Genomic DNA, 22,630 nt, shown 5'->3' on the forward strand with positions numbered 1-22,630 from the left:
ATCTCTCCCGCCCTCCCCCCACCGTTTTGCCTCTCTCTGTCACAGTTATCCCTCCCCGGCCGGTTTTGTCTCTCTGTCAACAGAATGTGTTTTTTTGGGTTGTGTTTGTTTGGGTTGCTTGATTAATTGAATGTGACGAGATTAATAGTTGTTGACAGTAGCAGTAGTAGATTTATGAAGATGAAAAGTTGGAAATGTTATGGAAAAAATATGACAGTAGCAGTAGCAGATTTATCAAGAATTAATTGGTCTAGAAAAATACTCTTGTTCCTGCTCTCTTGTTCCTGCTCAGTTTCCTCTTGTTCCCAGTTTCCTCTGTGATTTTGAAGAAAAAATTCCAGTTGAGAGCTGATACACAGCTGTATGAGAAAATGAACGGAAGGAAAGGCCCGAAGGAAAGTGTTTTCCTCTATTTAACAAAAGGAAAACACTTTCCTTTCCTAACGTTACTTTTTTAAAGTTGACCGGAATTCAGTTTCCTTTGACTATTTTCTTATATTGCTGCCAAACATGGGAAAACAAGGAAAGTGAATTCCAGGAATTCACTTTCCTGCAATCAAACACGGCCCTAATAGGGCTTAGTTTTTCACGGTAGACCAGAACACACTGCACGGTGAACAAGAACAGTGCAATAATTGTTTTTCTCTTCTATAAAAAAAATTATTTGTTGCTAAAATAGTTTTTTTTTTTTTATAAAGTCAATTAGATATTATCAAATTAATTAGAGATATAACAGTCTTTTCATATTCTTAAGACACGATAAGGTTACTAAGTTGCCCTTGAAATAAAAAAATATTTAACTAGAATGTAGGGATTTTTTAGTATTTTTGCTATTTAAAAGCACAACAAAATAATTAAATTGTCTTTAGAAGCAAAAATTATTTAAGCAATATCCATCGTTCCAACTATGGTTTTTTTGTTGATATCAACTTGACCATGAAAAATTTAGTATTTTAATAAATTTTAAATATAATTTAAAAACAAAATGGATGGTATACTAGTGAGTTGAGAGTTGAGCTTCTTTTATTGAGTATGAGTTTAGGATTTCATGGGTTGTGAGTTTGAGAAATTAACCTAGATTTAGAAGATCCGCCTAGATTTGTTTGATTTTTTTTTTCATTCTTTTAAGCTTGTGTTTTTTCAATTTAACCCTTTAGCACTTATTTAACTCGAGATCTAACTTCATTGTTTTTTAAATTTTTTTCTATAGGAATTTTCACTAATTTTAAAAATAACTTGAGTTATCTCGGGTCTTTTATTTGTTGTTCTTTATTTAATTTATTTAAAAAAAAAATATTTTTGAATTAAATTAACTTAACTGATTAAATATAAACATTAGATTCTAACTTCATTATATTTTGTTTGGTTTGTTTTTTGAGTCGTTGCTCTGACAACGCATGTGACCTCTTCTGGTATCACCCTGTAGCCTTTTATAGTGACATTAGAACCATTTTAGTAAGTTTTTTTTTTTGTGGTTGGGTTGGACGATGTTCACAGTGGAGTAACAGTAAATCCTCAACAAACTTTTCTTTTTTCTCTTTATGAGTATGATATTGCAAACTCATTTTTTATTGTTAGTTTTATTTTATTGTCGATGCCTTTTTTAATTGTATTATTAAATTATTTAAGTTTATTTTCAAGTCAACGATTGAGGTCTCATATTTTTCTTGTTTCTTTAAAAACATTAGCATTGTTTAACGTTTAGTTATTATTCTATGACAAAAAAGACAAAGACAACAGGGATAAAAAATATGTTTAGTTAAAAAGACAAAGATAGAGATATAAAAATAAATTTATCTATGAAACAATTTTAGAGTGAATTTTTGTACTTTCAAACCAGGAGGTACAACGTACGTATCCAGAGACAATATTTATCATTTTTTTATTCGTAAAATATCATTGTTAAAAACTCTAATTTCCAAAATTATACAACCAAGACATGCAAATATAAAAATAGTTATTATCATAACTTTAAAACTTATCTCGGTGGTCGATCTGGGGGAAAGCTTGGGTCATTGGTCGGGGCCCAGGTCACGAATCAGGTTGACACGAGACAATATAAGATAAAAATAGTTATTATTGTAGTTTTAAAACATGATTTGAGAGTCAACCTGGGACAAGGCTCGGGTCTTCAGTGAGGTTGATCATTGACCTGGATCAATGTATGAACAAAAATGGTTATCTTTATAGTTTAAAAAACCAACTCGAAGTAAGACCCAAGTCATATGACATGAGGGTCAACATAAAATAAAAGTAACTATTATCATATTTTTAAAACTTGATTCGATGGTCAATCTAGGGAAGGACTTGGTTCAATGTAATTATAAAATTTATTATTTTTATAGTTTTAAAACCAACTCAGGGGTTGATCGGGGCAAGACTCACATTACAGGTCAGGAGGGTCAACATGGATTGACCCGAGTCAACAAATAAATAAAAATAATTATTATCTTAGTTTTAAAATCCGACTCGAGAATTTACTCTAAATCTTAGTAAAGAGGGTAAACACATTCTTACCTATCAAATACATATATAAATAAAAATTACAAAAGAGCAAGCGGGGACAAATGAAGCACTGCAAGCACTCAGCAAGTGTCGGAACCTTCTGTCTCTTGCTGCACCAATAGATCTCTGCGTACTTCTCACCCTCCAAGCACAAAATAAATTGGTAGATCTCTTCACTCATGGCCACCGCCGCTCTCCTCCGCTCTCTACGACGTCGTGACGTGGCCTCCGCTCCTCTCTCAACCTACAGATGCGTACGTCTCTGAACATTTCTGCTCCCTCTCTTCTTCAGTTTTACTGATTTGGTTATTTGTTAAAGGAGCTCAAACCGAGACTTGAATTTGATGATTGAGTGATAAATCATGGATTAGGTTTTTGGTTACGCTAGTTTAGAAAGTTGGGCCCTTCTAGGGCTTACCTGTGCTGGGTTTTTTCATTTGATTTTCTTACATGATCATGCATCTCTGTTTTTAATTTTAAGATATTAAAGCTTTTGTTTTGTATTTGTTTTTGTGTTTAATTCCTAATGATCAACTAAGACGTTTTTTAAATGTAAGTTTTTAAATACGAAGGCTTTAGACTTTGATTTAATCGTTTTTACCTACATTCGTGAACAAATATGTAAATAATGATCGTAAATTGTAATAATTGTGGGTTTTTTATGAGTCCATAGCTGTTGTTGGTCATTAAAAGCTGTTTGAGAATTGAAGTTGAGATTGTGAAATGGCTGAGTTTTGGTGTTCATCTGCTGTGCAGGTGACTAATAATGTGAAGCCATCGTGGGCTCCTTCTAATTTCAACCAAAATTGGGCTGGTTTTTCAAGAGCTTTCAGGTAGCTTATTAAGTTTTTGGTGGTTGTATTTGTTTCAATTTTCCGTTCTTTTTTATTTGCTCAAGTATTGAGTGTGTCCTATTCTGTGTAGTGCAAAACCTGCAGGTGGAGATTTTATTGGTATTGATTCAGGTACAACAAATTCACGTGTTGCCTTTATGGAAGGAAAGGTAAGAATGGGATTTGTTCTAATTGTTTATCTATTTGGTTGTTATTAGGCTTTCTTTTCCTTATTAATTCCTTGACTCTGTACAGAATTCCAAAGTTATTGAGAATGCTGAAGGATCTAGGGCAACCCCTTCAATTGTTGCCTTCACCCCAAAGATAGGAGCCAGGATCTTTGGAAAGAGCCCGAGCAAGGGAGTTAACCCAGACAAGGCAGTGGCTATGGGAGGTGCAATTCAGGGTGGAATTTTAGGTGGAGATTTCAAAGAATTGTGTCTTCTTGGTGCCACTCCCTTGTCACCTGGTATCAAGACACGGGTGAGCCTTCACTGCCAAATCTGTATTCAAATATTGATAAGAATTTTAAATGTGAGCAATAAGTTGCCACACCTGTGCTAGTATCTGTGCGGCCCTTTGTTTGTGATATTTGTCTGTGCTTTTCGTGTGGACCTTTGCACAGTTATATACTTGTATGATACATTTTTCTGGTATTCCAGGTTTTCTCCACAGCGGCTGACAACAAGAGCCAGGTTGCGGGCATTCCACCAGTTCCAAGGGGCATGTCTCAGATTGAGATGACCTCTGACATTGATCAACATAATACCATGAATATCCTTCGTCCATTATCTCCTCATCTTCCTATTTATAGGCCCCAGGTTAATTCGACATTTTCCATTGTCAATAGAATCTCAGGGGCTTTCCTATCTACTATAGTTTTGTGTTTTTATTTTATTTGTCTGAAAACGGGTTTGATTTGCTTCAACTATTATAATTTCTACCAATTCCTCTTTTATTCATCCAAGCTGATCCTAACCTCCATCGATGTTACCGCTGCCCTCGCCCTGGCCTATCATCTTTTTTACGGGGTTCGTCATTTATTGCATTGACGGATTTCTCTCATTTTGTCGAATAAGGAATCCTCAAATCAAAAAGGGGTCCCATTTCCCTTCCTGCTGAAAGGGGCAACCCTTCTCTTGATATACGTTGTAGGGGGGCTTCTCAAATTGAATGTATTAGTCTTTTTGTTCATTTGAAAACCACCCATGGATGCTATGGTTGAGACCCTTTTTTATTGAATCAATAACCATTTTTTTCTGGAAGGAGATTGCTTGTTCATTTGACAACTGCCTATCAATATATTGAGGCTGAGGCCCTTTCATTGCTGTTGTTGCTCACTTGCTCCACTCTGTGGGTGGAGAACTACTTGAACCTGCTCACTGCTATTCTCTAGTTCTGTTACTTCTGTAGAGAAGAAGGGGGGGCTGCGTGTCCCCAGTTGCTTGCAATGATAATGAAATGTTAAACAGGAAAAAAGTAACAATTTGCTGTTTTTACCACTCAAGAATATTTTTACAGCTACTTGTTTGATGCTTAAACTTGCGATGGTAGATGAACTGATAATTAGTTTGTAACTTCAGCTTATCCTTAACTTGTCTGGATGAACCGTCTGAATTGGACGAGCGCGTGAGGGCACATCAATTGTTTCCAAGATTGGCAGGCAGTTTTCTTAGGGAGGTTGCTAGAGGATTACACGATTGTATTTTTTATTAGTAGCATGTTTTTTTCAGTAAAAGCTAAATGCAGTTAAAAAAAATAAACTTATTTTTTTAAATTTCATTTGTTCTGAATGTCGCCATGCACCTGAATCTAGGAGTATAGGCTTGCGTGTCTAGCTCAAATAAAAAAGCCCGAGTGTCCATGTTTTTTTTTTTTTTTTTAATGTTGTCCTCTTTTTTTAAAAAAAAATAGATGGGTGAAATTTCCTATTTATGACAAGCAACAACGTATTTTTTTAATTTATTTTTATATATAAACACTTAAAAATATAAATGAATTTATTTTAATCTTAAAATTCTCTATAATTTATTTAAAAATTCAAAATTAAACCAAAAAAAAAAAAAACCTTTTTCAACGAGAGCAGAGTTCCACCTCTATGAAAAATGTAGACTTGGTCGTGTATTTTGCTTTGATAGTCGTACATATATTCGATCTAAGATGCTAACAGGGTCTTTTTTTGTAGGTACCGTGTGAATTGAATTCAAATTACATAGTTAAATTATTTTTTATGAATTTAAATTTCAAATTAAATTCAATTTCTAAAAAAATACATAAAAGCAAATCGCGTGGAAACCTTCTAGTTTGCTATGATATTCCAAAAATATCTTTATGAACACAAACCCTAATTTTTACAAAACCTCCCCATTGTTTCTTTCCTTCTCTTCTTCTAAACCCCTGTCTCTTTGTGGATGGAGGATCCAGGTTCTACCACCAAAAGATGGTTTCTACGAGAACTGTTCGTTTTTTTTCAGTAATAAGAATTCAGTAACATGTAGAGTATTCATTGATTCAGTGCTTATTCATTTAGAAACTGACGATGCAGATCCTTCTAACTATCAAGGGTCGCATCTCTTGGGCGTTGAATTTGGTGATTTCAGGCCTGATGAAGATCAGTTACCGGTCCTCGCATTAGAATTTATTCCAGTGATTCGTGAATGAGAAGTTTCACCCACATCTTGCAGCAAATCGCAAATCGAGTAGGGCAACGGGAGCTCTCTGTAACGATTCGTCAGTTTCTATAAACTTGTATGCTTCTTAATTTACATCAATATACATAATGTTAATTCCTTTCGTTAGCTAGAAGCTGGAATTCACCTCGCTGATTCAGGGCATGACGAAGGTGCGAATATCTGTTAATGTTAATGCTGATATGGATTCTCCTTCTAGTTATTTTATTATCTATTATATAAAATTTTTAAATATTTATGAATTATCAATCGAGTCTTGGATATCTGTTATGTATTGTTATTAATCATTCAATAAAAAATAAAATAGTTAACATATATATGTTTGAAGTGTGTGTATATATATATATATATATTGTTTTATGTCAATATTAAGATAGGTATATGTCATAATATATTTTAAAAAATCTAAATGATCTACAAATATATCTATGTAATATAAATATATATTACAGGTTAGGTTCAGGCGGGGCTCGAGTTGAGTTTAATAATATTTATATTTTATTTATTATTCATCAAATAAAATAACTACTAAAAAAATATTTATACATTCAGGTTAGGTTAGGTCGAGTCAATATAGATTGGAGTTAAATTATCATCTCTAATTTGAATTTGACAAGAAGGGAAGAAATTTTTTTTTTAAAAAAAAAATAGTTGTGGGTTGTAACACTAAAATTTTAATTCAATCAAATAGGTGGAAATGGCTAAATTTTAACTGTCATTCTTCTGTTGATAAATATTTATTTTATTTAAGTTTGATTTGAGTGAAAGGTTATAATTTTTAATGCGATATTTTTAGAATTTTTCTTCTCAATGTTCTAAGGAAAAAAAAAAGTTTTAAATTTTTTTTAATAAATATATATTTTTTGAATTTTTTTATCAGAAAAATGATTTATGAATTAAAGTAAAATATTCAAGATGGTTATTTCAATTCATTTTCACTTGTATTTAAAATAATATAATTGAATTTAATTATGTTTTATTCTATACATAAAAATTATAATAGATTATTAATTGAATTCAAACTTATTTATGAATTGAATTCCACGTGCTATTCACAAATTTCCACAATGCAATCATATTCCCTACCTATTTATAATTGTTTTGTAATCTAACTTATTCTGGATAAGTGGCTCACACTATATCGCGAACCAAGTTATATTTTTTATATATAAAAAAATCGAAGCTCAAGTTACGATGGTGTTTTTAAAAGAGCAAGAAAATCTCGGGACCTAGATCATTAATTCAAATAGATTAAATAAGCTCAATTAATTTAGTAATATAATTTTATATATATATAAAAGCAATGGCAAAAAGGAAAAAAAATGACAATGACAAATAAAAAAAATATTTGTCAATATTATAAAAAGATACCCTCTGAATATTATTAAAAGATCTCGACAATATTACCTAATAACAAATGAAAAACTAAATAAGAATCGGTTAATGTCATAAAGAGCAAAATGAAAAAAATTAAAACCTCAATTACAAACAAATCAAATGTTGAAGGACTGATTGAAAAAAAAATCAATTTTTGAAATGGATAAAAAAACTTAACTCTAATGAGCAAGTCAAACTCATTATCCGCTTGTGAGGTCGTGATATCTTTGTACAAAAACATTTAATGTCAACTCTCAAGAAAATTAGATAATGAAAGGTGAAACAAAAAATAATTAATAAAAAAACTCCAAGTAAACCTAAGTTAACTCGATCAATCCGCTATTTAAGATATGAGATTGTGATAACCTTATAGAAAGAAAAGCAACAAAAATCACAAAGTTAAAGGCCTAATAATTCAATGTTGAATAATGAATTAAAATAATAATTTAAAAAGACCCTAAAACAATGAAATCAATTCAGACTACTCTTTGAAACATGTGACTCATGTCATGAGAACGAGTTATCCTATAAAATGCTAACTCGAAAAAAAATCATAAAGCGAATTTCTAATTATTCAAAATTAAAAAACAAAATAAATAGCAATATAAAAAAACGATGATCAAATCTTGTATAAAAATTAAATGAAATAAAAATAGGAGTGACAAAATTGAAAATTAAAATAAATCGAGAAAAAAAATGAAAAACAAAAAAAAATTATAATAAAAAGAATGATTAGCGAATATAATATATAAAAATATTAAAGGATGAAATTAAAAAAAATATAATTTTATAAATTATTTTAAATAAAATAAATAACAATAAAAAAAATATAGATTTGAAGAAAATTTAAAAATTTGGCATGGAAATTAAAGAGAAAAGAGAAATAATAATAATAAAAAAAAGGTTATTGGCAAACCAGAGGTACATTAATTATACGCATCATCCAGTGACGGCTAATGAAATTTCAACACTACTTTCGAATAATGAGTTTGTCAATTAGAAGATTTCGCATGCGCCGCTTGCATCGCACATTATTACCCACATGTTGACACATGAGCACACAATAATTATTTTTTAAGAATATTTGTTTATATTAAATTATCAAATTACCTCTCTATTTTTTTTATTATAATAAAAAAAAACATAATGAAAATACACTGAGGTAAATTTTGATTTTAAAAGCAATTAAATCACTTTACTGTTTTGAAAAAATTAAAAAGAATAAAAAAGCACGAACAAAAGGTTAAGTTTTGTTGCTTTTTAAAAATAATAAAGTCATTTTACAGGAAAAAAAGGTGAGCAAAACAGAGTTAAAACCTCAGCAAAATATTATTTTGCTCTCGAGCACTTCGTTGGCTTTTACCATTTTGTACAAAAATATCATTACAATACAACAATGAATTTCAACGAGTCTCTGTCCACATTTTCTTAATTTTTAAAAAAATTTAAAAAACATAAATTCCTTATAGAAAAGGCAAGAGCCAAAAATCCAATAAACTCTGGTAATTCAAATTGTTATCCAGACGTGGTAAACCTGTTCTACCTTTTCTGGACGAAATACGAACCTGCAAATTGCTATCATCCCATTCCTATAACGGGTGAAGAAGGTGACCACTACACTGCAAAATGACTACAATTTTGTCAACCGAAAAAATAGGACGTGGATGAAATTGATTATTTTTTTTTTGTATTTTTGACCATCAACGTGAAGATATTTTAATGTGGTAAACATGACAGTTTTGGTCTGTATATTATTGTTTCGAAGTAAAATTATTTAAAATATCCAAGGAAGTTTCCTCGATGCTGCATAACCTGCAACAACACGTATACGTGTTTGTGCCTTCCATCTCTTATAATCTTTGGATTTTTTCTCTCCTTTCAAATTATTCTTGAAAAGGTGACCCTTTTTTTTAGCATCCTGTTTGAACAATTCAATACGGTTTGTCTGGTTGTTTATTGTTGAACCAAAGACCGAAAGAGGACTTTTGGGTTTATTTGCTCTCTTTTTGCTGATCTTTGGTGGCTTTTGAGGATTCTTGATCTGGGTTTTTCTTATTGAGGCCATTCCTCCGCAAAGTTTCAATCTTTTCAATGAGGTAAAATAACTCCTTTCTTTGTGTTTAATTAAGGATTATATGCGATCATTTTGATTTTTTGGGACTGAGTGTAAGCTTAAAGATTGGGGATTTGTATTCCTTGTTTCAGGGTTTGATGAGCAGACAATTTGGAACGTTTGAGGCTTATAGGTGTGGATTACTTGTTTGTTGCATATTTTGCGAAGAATTCTGTTAGGTTCCCTTCTTGCATCTCTAGTGCTGGCTCTGACTTCTATTGAGGCAGTCTTAAGTGATTTTGATTCGATTCAGTGTCGCCTTCTTCAGCTCTGATATTGGAGCAATTAAGGAGTTTTTATGTATATTCTTGTGATTTGACCATTGAAGAAGGATTTTGATATTGAACCCATATTCATATATATTCATATGTTAGCAAAGTTGACTTAGCAAGTTTTTGGATTGGATTGACTTGAGTTATATGCGTGCGACATTTTGGATTTGATATTCATAGATAGCTAAAACGTTATGCATCCAGATAGGGAAGAGACTGTTGGGAACGGGGAGGCAGGGGAGATGGACGAAGACGTCAAGGAGGATACACCTCTCGGGGGTGTCCCTCTCTACCGCCCCCGTTTTTCAGGTATGGTGAGACAGAAAGCCTATATATTTGATGGTAAGGGAGAGTATTACAACAAAGATTGGGATTTTTCAGAACCTAAAGAAAATGAGTTCTGTTGGTACCATGTAGAGCTTCCAAAGATTAATCAGAAGCTTCCGCTCTTTGCACAAAGCCTCATTGACATTCTTTGCCCTCCTTTGAAACTCCAAGATATTCTGTCACTAGTTAGCAATGGACCCTTCTGTAGTCATGTTGATGGAGCACTTGTGTTCAGAGTTAATTCTCCTGGTCCTCCAACTAGCAATTATACATTTAGATTAGCCGCTAGAGTTACTGAGAATTCGGTGATTACCGTGTCACTAGGACGGGTTCCGAGATTGGGTTTCTCGCCAACAAGTGAATCCCTTCTCTCTCAGATCCCTAGTGTGGAGACTCTTTCAAGTGGTGGGACTCCCTCACATCGTGGAGGGGATCAAAATGAAGGAAGCGGGATTGTGATTAGAGAGCATGTTCTTGAGTTTTTATTAACAATGAACCACTCAGAGGAGGCTGATAATCCCGTGCCGGAATCTGTCTCAAATCTTGTTGTTCACATTATCGACACCCATCTTGACCACCTTCAAGATATTACCACCAAATTTGAGATGGAACTAGACTGTGTGGAGCTCGAATTAGACAAAGGTAAAATTCCTATATAATGACAACTTACGGTCCCTGTTACAGAATCAAGGTTGCCTTTTTTTTTTGTGGTGTTCTACACTTACCATTTAGATTTATTTTGGGTTAAACACTGTTAGTTTTGTTGCCTTTTTCTGTTGATGAAGATGGTTACAAGTGTTGAGTCCAGTCTGGTCATATATTTGCTTCATATTTCTAGTGACCCTAGAGTGGTAACTTTTTTAATTTATCTGGAAGGGTTATTTGTGTATGCACTTTATGCCATATGTTTATGTAGTAGTTGTGTATCCTTGTTTGGACGTGTTACTTCTGTTATAATTTTGGAAAATTGCAGCCTCTTAGATTCAGCCCTTCTTACAACAAGTAGCAAACAAATGACAAATAGAGATATCGAAACTTGTCGAAAAAGCACTGTGTTGAAATGAAATTTCATAGGATTAATCCTGCATTTGCGACCTTGTGGTTTTTCTCTGTCAGTATTGAAATTCAATTTTATTGGATATATATCACCTATTAAACAATGAATCTTACCACCCGCAGCTTGCAACTTGGAATGCATGATGTGTTGTTATTCTAGTGTCATGCTGAACTGAACTGATATTCGATATGTTGGCTAACAAGAACATTTTTTGCACGTGGTAGAAGGTCATCAAAGCATTGCCAGATTAACTTGTGAAAGGGGAAGCTTGTTGCTAAATGTGCTAAATATGCTAAATACTATGTGGCAAGCTTCCCTGATAATATGAGAAACAATTTGCTGTTCGAAAAAAAGAAAGTCGATTGTTTTCCACATTGATGGATCTAAATAAGAGGCTAGGTATAGTAAATTTGGTTATCATGTCCCAAACGATTGTTCTAGGATAGTTATCCTTCTTCATGTGGCATGTCGTTCCATGTGCCGAATTTTTTGAAACATAAAGTCCTTTTGAATACATGATGGAATCTCACTGTTACCTTAAAATAGATTTTTATTGTCAAAAGTATTGCATGATGCCCAGGATGTTATTCTTGCTAAATTAAAATCTATGCGAACTCCATGAGGAGGGAAAAAAAAAGAAGTCTACATGAAAGTCTGGATTGTGTGAAAATATATGATAAATCAGCATGTCTATGGACCATCAAAGTACTCAAGAAAACATGTTCAGCAACAGCTACATGCCTCTATCTTTAGCAAAGAAAGCATTCCTTTTACTATTTGTCCTGAAACTCAAATTTGATGTCCTTTCTGTTTGGTACATGATTTCTTTTAAACTTTTGAATGGAAAGTGTGTGTTGTTTTGATGGTTTACTGCAGGAGGTTTTGCACTGAAGAAACAGATGCTTGATGATAGAAGATTTCCCAAAATGCATCTTAATCTTCAACGTATATTGCAGGTAGTTTGCCCACCCTGTTTGGTTTCTTGTAAAGATAAGTTGCTAGGGACATTGCCACATAAGTAGGTTTTTGAGTAATGCTCTCACAAAATCAGTCTGGATAAGGTGCAAAGACCACTCTACTCCAACAGCAGAATGCGTGAAGCTTGAAGTCCTTGTTTGGTATCGTTGAATTCTTTTAGGGGTCCATATCATGAAAGTTTAAATCACTGCAGTTGGCCAGTGACCATAATGGTTTTCAAGTGCTTTAATTTTATACCAATGGCATAATCTCTGCATGTTGTACAGGAATGCATCCTAGAAATTGATATTTTGGATCGTTTCTAGGATATTTGGAAAATATAAAATTGACACACATGCATTAAACCTTGTATTTTAACTGAACTCAGGTGATTGCTCATGGGGAGCAAGTATTTCCACGAGTTAAAGAAAAATGTTCTTCAAAAAAATGGTTTTCCAGTGAAGACATAAACTCCCTAGAAGAGTTAATTGGAAGGCTAAGGAGGCTAAAAGAGAATGTGGGGTTTATATCAAATCGTGTCACGGCAATTCAGGCAGGTCTGGATAGCTGGCAGGCTGAGCAAATAAACAAGAAATTGTACTATCTCTCGTTCCTTTCAATAATATTCCTCCCATTGTCAATCATTACTGGAGGTAAACGTTTCTCTCCTGCTTATCTTGTTTTTTGGTCATAGTCACACCTTGGATAACTGTTAGAAGCATCATCTGATACTGCAATCATTTTTGGAAACTCATAACAGTCTTTGGCATGAATGTGGGAGGAGTTCCATGGACAGAGCAGAAGAACCCAGAGGTGAAAGCTGGTTTCCGCAATGTGATGTTTGTCTGTGTGGGAGTGCTAGTTCTCGTGCTTCTGTGCTTCCTTTTCCCAGCTCTTTACAGCCGTATAGCTGCCTGGCGACGAATGATTGCTTTGAAAAGAAGCTGGTCTCTCAACAGGAGATCTTTTCTCAAGAGAACTCTTCCAGTTAAAGAGAGAGGCAGTTATGTTCGCCTTTGAGAGGAAGCCGAAGGAAGAGGGTGATGATAGAATTGCGGTACACGTGCTCTTCAGTCTCAATTTGTTTCCTGTTGCAGAATTTATCTTCACACCTGAAGATACATGTCCTAAAGGAAACTTCTTGCGCGCGGGGCTTGGATCTGTTTGTTTCCTTGATTCTTGAATTACTCTGCCTTTCTTTACCATGATCAGGAGCTTGGATGAAAATGAGGGCCGTTAAGTTTAGCTATTTCCTCTATTAACTGAGATGTCTGCATGCGTTCATTCCATGATAATCGGAAATGCACTCTGCAGATTAACAATTGTCAATGATATCATTGACCCTGCCTCAGAAATGGAAATTATGGTAGGAGCACACGATTTTTTTTTTCTTTTCAATCTGGATAATAGGCAAGAGTTCTTCGGCGAGCCTTTTCTGTTTCTTATACGATCAAGTTGTTAATGGCGGCATCTTTTGTAATCTTTGTAACACACTGCACAGGTATAACATTCATCGTTATAAATTTGTTTATGTTCAGAGTTTGTACTATGACTGGCTATTTGACCTTGTAATTTTTATTTTTATTAAAATCTGGTTATGTAATTAAGAATAGAAAAGTTTATGCAAATATCTATGCTATATAAATAAAATGAGACAATTATTTATTTGTGTTTACTAAATTTATTTATTAAAATTAATAAAAAATTAATATAAATAAAAATACATGAACTAATTGAATAAAATTAATAAAATATTATGTCAAGACCGAATATATTAGAAATATTATTATTGTATGTATACGGCATTACATTTTTTGTTATGAGTGAAAAGATAAGGAATTTTTATATTTTATTAATTAAAAATGTTTTGAGTAACCACATAATATTTTAATCAATAGAAATTAGTCTTAAAATTTAGATAAAAAGACTAAATATATATATAGAGAACAATTCCATTCCTCATACATTCTATCTATAATAAATTATATTATTTATTTATTTGAATACTAAAATATTATTGTGTTTTTCTATTGTATGGCTTGTATTTTAGTGTGGTGTGAGTGGTTGGCTTGTTGCTGCTGGTCTTGGCCATGTGTGTGTTGGTTGTCGTTGATTTAAAATGAACAAAGGCTGTCTGTCAGATTTTTCAATGAAGGAAGAGGCGTGATGTCTAGAAGAAAAGAGAGGCGGTTGCTGTCGAGACCGTTGTCTGGAGGTTTGCGTGGAGGATCAAGATATTAAAATTTGTTCAAAAAGGGTTGACCACTTATACCTTTTTGTTTTCACATTTTAAAATGGTTTTTAAAAAAATTTAAATTTTTTTAATTAATTAATTTATTTTTAATTAATATTTTTTTAGTATTTTTAGATTATTTTAATTAGCTGATTTTAAAAATAATTTTTTAAAAATAAAAAATATTATTTAAATAAAAAATACTTTAAAAAATATATTTTTTTTTTCAAAAAAATAATCCCTGCCAGGCCTCCAGAATCGTGGGCATCCTCTTTCCCTCGCTTGGCAACACGACAGCATGACCCCAAACATATCCAAAAAACGACTCCATTTCAAAAGTGACATGTCGTTGAGGCTTCGATTTATTATTCTTCAAGAAACGAGTTAGAGGTGTATTTGGTCCCCCTACTCTTAAACTATCACATTTTGATCTTGCTATATATTTTCTCATATTTTCACCCCTTAATTCCTTATTTGTAACAATTTGGTCCTTGTGTCAATTTCCACAACTAATAAATAACCGATGATATAAACATATAATAAAGAATATCAAAATTACTGTATTTTATATCCAGTAATTGTGTATAGTACAAGGGTGATATTATTTTTATTCCGCGGTCGGTAATCTTACTCTGTGATCTGCTTCTGTTACTTGGAATATCTCTGATTAAATAATAATATTTTTTCATAAATAATAAAATGTATTAAACGTTGGTGTTACATTTGTATATTTTTCTTTTAACTAGGATATTCAATTTTACTTTTATTTTCATCACTTATCATAAAACATATTTTCTTCAAAATAAAATTCATATTATTTTCTTTTTTTGTTAAATAAGTTTTTCGTGTTCGAGACATTATCAACCAATAGGACCAATTAAAATTTTTATTTTTTTATTTTTATATACTTATTTTTTAATTTTAATAATTAAAAAATAAATATTAATAATTTTTTATTATGTTAAAGTAAGATACGTTACAAGCCCTACGAGGAGGGTTGCTGGTGCTAAAGGTCTGGTGCGTGGGAATGGCAAGAAGCAATTAAAGAACGCTTATGTGATCAAAGGGATCAGATCTTCTGAGCATTAATGGAGCTACCATGAAGGCTTTTATTGTTGGCACATCTCTGGTTGATAATAATATGTTGAAAATTACAGCTTCCACAACGCGAAACACAAGTGATAGGAATATGCGGGGAAGGGAAGATAATCCTCTTGATCCGGGTATTTGTCAAGATAATGCTCTTCCAAGGACTATATCTTCTATTCAGCAACCAGCGGAGGGTTTGAAGGATGATCTATCTAAGCAGGTAGAAATTCATCGGAAGGTAATTAAGCTCGTGGGTGGACAAAGGGATGGCGATGGATGTAACACGTCAGTGATGTTGAAAGCTGCTTCTACTATCTATACTTTGATCATGAATTGTTTTGCTGACTGCTCTAATATTCTTGTATGGAATGTACGGGGTGCTGCTAATATGAATATCAAGAGGCATCGCAAAGACTTAATACGCAAGTACCATCCTTCTTTGGTTGTTCTACTTGAAACTCATATCCAGTTTGCTAGAGCCTCTAATTTCTGGATGCAGCTAGCTTATTCGCCTGCAGCAATAGGGAGGCTAATGGTCATTCGGGAGGTATCTGGGACGTCCTTATGACGGGGAGGAACTATCATGAAGGCTTTTAGCTACTTGAGAGATGATTTTGTCTACGGACTAGGCGCTGGTACTGATCTTTGATTATGGCATGATAAATGGTTTTTGAGGAGGGAATTTTAGCAATCTTGGTCCCGGTAGTTCATGTCACAGATACAGTAGTAAAGGACCTTTGGCTCCATGATACTTGGAATTTTCAACATTTAGCTACGTGCCAGATACCACTTGAAGAACCGTGTTATTACTTACCCCATCCCTAGGAATGCTACGATCAAGGACTGTAATATTGCTTGGTGTCCATCCGTGGCAGGACTGTACACGTCAGGTCAGCTTACAACTAGTTGTTATTTCGATCTAGGGAGCTAATGTGTTGTACTAAATGGACTTGGCTGTTAAGGTTACATGCTCCAAAGAAGACAAAAAATGTTGATATGGCTTGTGTTTCATAATAGTTTACTAATGAGATCTCTAGATTTGCTCGACAAATAGCCACGAGAGTCCTTCATGCAACAGATGTCACCACACAAGTAAGGATGCCTTTCATTGCCTTCGAGATTATAGAGAAACAAGGAGTATATGGGACAAACTTGGCTTTAGTACTGTCACTGGGTTTTGGTGTGTTGAAGTTACTGGCTGGATTGTTTAATTGGCTTCATCAGATAGTGCTCACTTGTTTTTTTGTGTGCTTTGGTGGTTATGGAGGCTTTAAAATATTGTCATTTTAGCACTGCTTATGGAAGAGAGATTTGGCTGCCAAGGAAGATTGATAGATTGGCTGAAGACTGTGGTTTAACATGGAAGGATAATAATGCTAAAGCTACTACTCATCGAGTTTTATCGTGGCAACGACTTGAGGATGATTTTATCAAGCAAGATGTTGACGGTAGCTCTCTGGCAGGAAACCCAGGGAAAGCTGGTTTCGGGGGCCTAATTCGCAATAGAGAAGGCTTGTTTGTGGTGCGCTTTACCATTATTGTTGGCTTTGAAGCGTGCATGGTCTTCTTCTAGCTTGGGATAAAGGTTCGAGACGGATTCTCTGTAACTCTGGCTCCAAAGATGCTATACGGTTGGTCACTGCAGGTATTAATTGGCTTTGAGTTTCACAAGTTCATAGCTCTTACAGTGGATATCGATCAAAGATCTGTTGAAGAGAGATTGGTTGGTCAAGCTTATCATACTCGCATCACAGGGAAGCAAAACCATATACTGATTTTATGGCTAAGCATGCTGTAGGAGAGACGTCGAGTCTTAGGATCTAGGAGTCCCCGGCCCGCCTTCTGATTTGAATTTACATCTTCTCGCGGATTCGATGAGAAGCTTGTATGTTAGGGCTTCTTAGTTTTCCTTCTATCTTTCCACTGCACCAAAAAAAGAAGGAAGATACATTGTTGTTATATTAAAGATGATATATAGATGGTGTAGTATATTAATAAAACTTGTATTAAACGTAGAATAAAATTAATAATTTTATGGAGTGAGGATAATATCATCCTAATATATATATATATATATTATCGATCGTAACGCCGAATGAAAACGTGGACAAATCAAAATAGGGATAAGAGGATGAAATTGAGATGTATAAATAAAATAATAATAGAACCAAAGTAAAACAATCAAGAGAGTAAAGGGACCAAACGAAGCATTGCAACCATTCTGTGTATTTTGCAGTGAGGGTCTGCATTTCTAGAACCTTCTGTCTCTTGCTAGAGAAATCCCTTGCGAATTGCGCCTCTTTAAAAAGCCTAGCACCACAAAACCCTAAACCCTTACTTACAGACCTCTATTACAGTCTTTACGTCCTTCTCTACCTCCAACCCAAATTAAACTGGTAGATTTCTTCACTTATGGCTACAGCAGCTCTCATCCGCTCTCTACGACGCCGTGACGTCGCCTCCGCTCCTCTTTCAGCCTACAGATGCGTACGTCTCTAAACATTTCTGCTCCTTTTCTTCTTCAGTTTTTCCGATTTGGTAATTTGTTAAAAGATATCAAACCGAGACTTGAACTTGATGCTTGAAGGATAAATAAAATATTAGTTTTTTTTTGTTATTTGTTATGGTAGTTTAGAAACTCGGCCCCATCAAGGACTTATCTGTGTTGGGTTTTCTCATTTGATTTCCTTACACAATCATGCATCGCTGTTTTTTTCTTTTTTTGAATTTAAAGCTTTTGTTTTGTATTTGTTTTTGTGTTTAACTCTTAATTACCAGCTGATATGCTTTATATATGTAAGTTTTAAATACTAAGTTTTACCTATATATGTGAAAAAAAATGTAGATAATGATTGCAAAATTGGTGGTTTTCTTACGAATCCATAGTTGCGCTTTGTCTGACTCATTAAAAGCTGTTTGAGAATTGAGGTTGAGATTGTGAAATGGCTGAGTTTTGGTGTTCATCTGTTGTGCAGTTGACTAATAATGTGAAGCCATCGTGGGCTCCTTCTAATTTCAGCCAAAATTGGGCTGGTTTGTCCAGAGCTTTCAGGTAGCTTATTAAATTTTTGGTGATTGTATTTGTTTTAATTTGCCTCTCTTTTTTATTTGCTGAAGTATTGAATGTTTCCTATTCTGTTCAGTGCAAAACCTGCAGGTGGAGATGTTATTGGTGTTGATTTGGGCACCACAAATTCATGTGTTGCTGTTATGGAAGGGAAGGTTAGAATGACATTTGTTCTGATCGTTTATCTATTTGCTTGTTACTAGGCTTTCTTTCCCTTTTTGTTCTAATTGATTCCATGACCGTGTACAGAATCCCAAAGTCATTGAGAATGCTGAAGGGTCTAGGACAACCCCTTCAGTTGTTGCCTTCACCCCAAAGGGAGAGTTGCTTGTGGGCACTCCAGCAAAACGTCAGGCTGTGACTAATCCAAGCAATACAGTTTTTGGAACTAAGCGTTTGATTGGTAGGAAGTTTGATGATCCTCAAACACAAAAGGAGATGAAAATGGTTCCATATAAGATAGTCAGGGCTCCAAATGGTGATGCATGGGTTGAAGCCAATGGGCAGCAATATTCACCTAGCCAAATTGGGGCCTTTATTCTGACCAAGATGAAAGAAACTGCAGAAGCATATCTTGGAAAAGGAATTACAAAAGCTGTGATCACTGTGCCAGCCTATTTCAATGATGCTCAAAGACAAGCTACAAAGGATGCTGGAAGAATTGCTGGCCTTGATGTGCAGAGAATCATCAATGAACCTACAGCAGCAGCACTTTCCTATGGTATGAACAACAAAGAGGGTCTCATTGCAGTTTTCGACCTTGGTGGTGGGACTTTCGATGTTTCTATCTTAGAGATCTCAAATGGTGTTTTTGAGGTATGTGTTGTGCTGTTCTATTGAGGTTAACTCTGTTTTTCATTTCTTTTTGCAAATTAAACTAAGTGACTGGTCCTTATTTAGGTTAAAGCTACAAATGGTGACACATTCTTGGGAGGAGAGGACTTTGACAACACCCTTTTAGAGTATTTGGTCGATGAATTTAAGAGAACTGAGGGAATTGATCTTTCAAAAGACAAGCTTGCCTTGCAGAGGCTCCGTGAAGCAGCAGAAAAGGCTAAGATAGAGCTCTCATCAACAACTCAGACTGAAATCAACTTGCCGTTCATCACGGCTGATTCGTCAGGTGCTAAACATTTGAATATCACACTGACCAGATCCAAATTTGAAAGCTTGGTGAATCACTTGATTGAAAGGACCAGGATCCCATGCAAGAACTGTTTGAAGGATGCTGGCATATCCACCAAGGAAGTTGACGAGGTTCTTCTTGTTGGAGGGATGACTCGTGTGCCCAAGGTTCAGGATATAGTAGCTGAGATCTTTGGAAAGAGCCCTAGCAAGGGAGTAAACCCAGACGAGGCAGTGGCTATGGGAGCTGCACTTCAGGGTGGGATTTTACGTGGAGATGTCAAAGAATTGCTTCTCCTTGATGTCACTCCCTTGTCACTTGGTATAGAGACACTTGGTGGCATCTTCACCAGGTTGATCAGCAGGAACACGACAATTCCTACAAAGAAGTCTCAGGTGAGGCTTCACTGCCAAATCTGTATTCAAATTTTTATCTTGAAAAATTTTAGTTGTGGGCAATAAGTTGCCATGCCTGTGCTAGTGTCTAGGTGGCCCAATAGACTGATATTTGTCTGTTCTAGGTGCCCTGTGCTTGTATACTTCTCTGATACAGTTTTCTTGTATCCCAGGCTTTCTCCACAGCTGCTGACAACCAGACTCAGGTTGGTATCAAGGTGCTACAAGGTGAGCGTGAAATGGCATCTGACAACAAGCTATTGGGAGAATTTGATCTTGTCGGTATTCCACCAGCTCCCAGGGGCATGCCTCAGATTGAGGTGACCTTTGATATTGATGCCAATGGTATTGTTACTGTCTCTGCCAAGGACAAAACCACTGGCAAAGAACAGCAGATCACCATCCGTTCATCAGGAGGTCTTTCAGAAGATGAGATTGAGAAGATGGTCAAGGAGGCTGAACAGTTTGCTCAGAAGGATCAGGAGAGAAAGGCCTTGATTGATATAAAAAATAGTGCAGACACCACTATCTACAGCGTAGAGAAAAGCCTTAATGAGTACAGGGAGAAGATTCCCTCTGAAATCTCGAAGGAGATTGAAGATGCTGTTGCAGATTTGAGGAAGGCAATGGGCGGAGACAGCGTTGATGATATCAAATCCAAACTAGACGCCGCAAACAAAGCAGTTTCAAAGATTGGAGAGCACATGTCCAAGGGCAGCAGTGGTGGAGGTGATGGTGCTTCTGGAGGAGGTTCACAGGGTGGTGACCAGACTCCCGAGGCTGACTTCGAGGAGGTGAAGAAGTGAGGGGTTAACTTCGGTTGCTGTCATTTTTGACATGGCTTACAGTCATATTTGAAAGAAGATCCTTTTTAATTATATATGCACTTAGGATGTACGTTTCCTAGCGATTTTGTATCTAAATGGCGAGGTTAAATTGAATGTATTATTTTTGTTCATTTGAAAACCGCCTATGGAGGCCGAGGCCGAGGCCCTTTTAATTATATCAATAACCAAATTTTTCTGGGAGGAGATTGTTTGTCCATTTGACAACTGCCTATCAATACCGTGGCGGAGGCCCTTTCATTGCCGCTGTAGCTCACTTGCTCTGCTCTAGGCGGATAGCTACCTGAACCTGCTCACCGCTGTTCAAGTTGCTTGGTGTCACTAGTTGCTTGTAATGATAATGGAATGTAAAAAAGTAACTATCTGCTTGTAATGATAATAGCTGGTGGATGCTCCTCCGTTACGCATCCATGTAAAGAAATAGTTTGTAACTTCAGCTTAGCAGCCTTAACTGGACTGGATGAACAGTATGAATAGACGCCTTTCGGCACGGTGGCAGGCAGTTTTCTTGGGGAGGTTGCTAAAGGATTGCACGATATGTGAAAATGACTGGGGGAATGAGACCGCAATGAGCACCTTGAATCGTTTCCATGGTTGTTCTTTTGATTTTTTATTTTCACACAGTAACGTATTCACGAGAACGTCCAATGCTCCTCATATTCATGATCGCTGTCTTCTCAGGAATTACTTTTTGATGCATTTGTGTTATTTGCCAGATGCATGGTATCGACACTCATCTTGGTTAACACCCAAGGTAACTCAGAGTGTGCGTGTTTTGAAAGAAAATTTTTTAGGTAGATGCTTCTTCTCTCTGTTTTGTTTTTCAATGTAAAACAAGCATTGAAAAATTGATCAAGGTCAATTTTTTGAATAACAATAACAGTAATATTCTTATTTTGAAATTAGAATCTCCATTTATTTTGCTTGTGTTACATTTTTATCTTCTATTTTTCAATTCCACCATCTCTTCCAAAAAAAAAAAAGAAATTGGTTGGCTATTAATCTTGTTCTAAAAAGGTTTAATTGTTCAAAACAAAAAATTAAGAATCAAATTAAAAGTATTTTTAAAAAAAACAATTATTCCAATTCAAAATGATTTATGAGAGAATGAACGGTAAATAAATGTACAGTGAAATTACTATCCCTTCTAATTTCTACCGGTCTATTGGCCTGCACTCTGCTATGGGTCGGACCATTTTTTTTAAATGTAAAAAGAATTTTATGATAGTGTTATTAAATCTGACCAAACAAATTAATCTTGAAATTTTTTTACTCAACTCTTTGACTAACTTGAGTTTCCAATTAAATCGCGTGGGAGCTAACCTGACTTAAATTGATTGATTTTATGGGTTCAAAGGTAACTTGAATTATTAGTAAAAACATAGCTTAACTTTTAAAAAAATTCTTCAAGATGAAAATTTTTTTTGTAAAAAAAAATGCATTGTGACAACGACATATTGGATTGACCTTGGTCCCTCTGTAACCTAAGTCATGGACTCTATTGGGTTTAATAACTTTTTTTATTTATAAATTATTTTTATTTAATTATATGATAAAAATATATGCTTACAAAATTAAGCATTAACTCTAAAATAAAGTTTTATTAGAGAAAGTGATAACCTTATACAAAATATGAAGGATAAGATAAAAATAATCAATTAAAGAAAATTAAAGGACCAAAAACATAAATAAATATCCGGTCAGTGGATAAATTCATTAAATCTATGAATCTAGTAACTCGGGC

The 22,630-nt window shown here is 34.6% G+C and overlaps 2 protein-coding genes and 1 long non-coding RNA gene across 6 annotated transcripts; all 3 read left to right on the top strand.

The window, feature by feature from the left end:
- The first annotated feature begins 2,547 nt into the window (after nucleotides 1–2,547).
- Nucleotides 2,548–21,072, top strand: LOC7470787 (heat shock 70 kDa protein, mitochondrial). Of its 4 annotated transcripts, none has more exons than XM_024585379.2 (6): nucleotides 2,548–2,759; nucleotides 3,262–3,338; nucleotides 18,597–18,675; nucleotides 18,770–19,336; nucleotides 19,421–20,041; nucleotides 20,215–21,072. In XM_024585379.2, the coding sequence occupies exons 1-6, from the start codon at nucleotides 2,685–2,687 to the stop codon at nucleotides 20,845–20,847; spliced, it is 2,052 nt and encodes a 683-aa protein (XP_024441147.1). In that variant the 5' UTR covers nucleotides 2,548–2,684; the 3' UTR covers nucleotides 20,848–21,072. The 4 variants fall into 4 exon arrangements, with proteins under 4 accessions (XP_024441147.1, XP_052305910.1, XP_002300311.2 ...); XM_052449950.1 differs by lacking the exon at nucleotides 3,262–3,338 and adding an exon at nucleotides 18,429–18,505; XM_002300275.4 differs by lacking the exons at nucleotides 2,548–2,759; nucleotides 3,262–3,338 and adding exons at nucleotides 17,707–17,940; nucleotides 18,429–18,505.
- On the top strand, nucleotides 5,284–6,230 carry LOC112324139 (uncharacterized). Its single transcript, XR_002977828.2, has 2 exons — nucleotides 5,284–5,796; nucleotides 5,884–6,230. It is a non-coding gene; the product is annotated as an uncharacterized LOC112324139 (long non-coding RNA).
- LOC7470789 (uncharacterized) lies at nucleotides 9,180–13,796 on the top strand. Its single transcript, XM_024585391.2, has 5 exons — nucleotides 9,180–9,501; nucleotides 9,611–10,759; nucleotides 12,051–12,130; nucleotides 12,520–12,784; nucleotides 12,892–13,796. Exons 2-5 carry the CDS (start codon nucleotides 9,985–9,987, stop codon nucleotides 13,149–13,151), a joined length of 1,380 nt encoding a protein of 459 aa, XP_024441159.1. The 5' UTR covers nucleotides 9,180–9,501; nucleotides 9,611–9,984; the 3' UTR covers nucleotides 13,152–13,796.
- Nucleotides 21,073–22,630: the final 1,558 nt, after the last annotated feature.

The sequence above is a fragment of the Populus trichocarpa genome, chromosome 1, assembly GCF_000002775.5.
Source record: "Populus trichocarpa isolate Nisqually-1 chromosome 1, P.trichocarpa_v4.1, whole genome shotgun sequence".
In the NCBI taxonomy this organism is placed as follows: Eukaryota; Viridiplantae; Streptophyta; class Magnoliopsida; order Malpighiales; family Salicaceae; genus Populus; species Populus trichocarpa.

Excerpts from the sequence above, each read along its gene's own strand:
- LOC7470787 (XM_024585379.2), top strand. The coding sequence starts at position 2,685 with ATGGCCACCGCCGCTCTCCTCCGCTCTCTACGACGTCGTGACGTGGCC. Across the intron at positions 2,760-3,261 it reads CTCTCTCAACCTACAGATGC|GTGACTAATAATGTGAAGCC; the intron begins GTACGTCTCTGA and ends TCTGCTGTGCAG. Across the intron at positions 3,339-18,596 it reads GGTTTTTCAAGAGCTTTCAG|TGCAAAACCTGCAGGTGGAG; the intron begins GTAGCTTATTAA and ends TATTCTGTTCAG.
- LOC7470789 (XM_024585391.2), top strand. The coding sequence starts at position 9,985 with ATGCATCCAGATAGGGAAGAGACTGTTGGGAACGGGGAGGCAGGGGAG. Across the intron at positions 12,131-12,519 it reads ATCTTCAACGTATATTGCAG|GTGATTGCTCATGGGGAGCA; the intron begins GTAGTTTGCCCA and ends AACTGAACTCAG. Across the intron at positions 12,785-12,891 it reads ATTGTCAATCATTACTGGAG|TCTTTGGCATGAATGTGGGA; the intron begins GTAAACGTTTCT and ends AACTCATAACAG.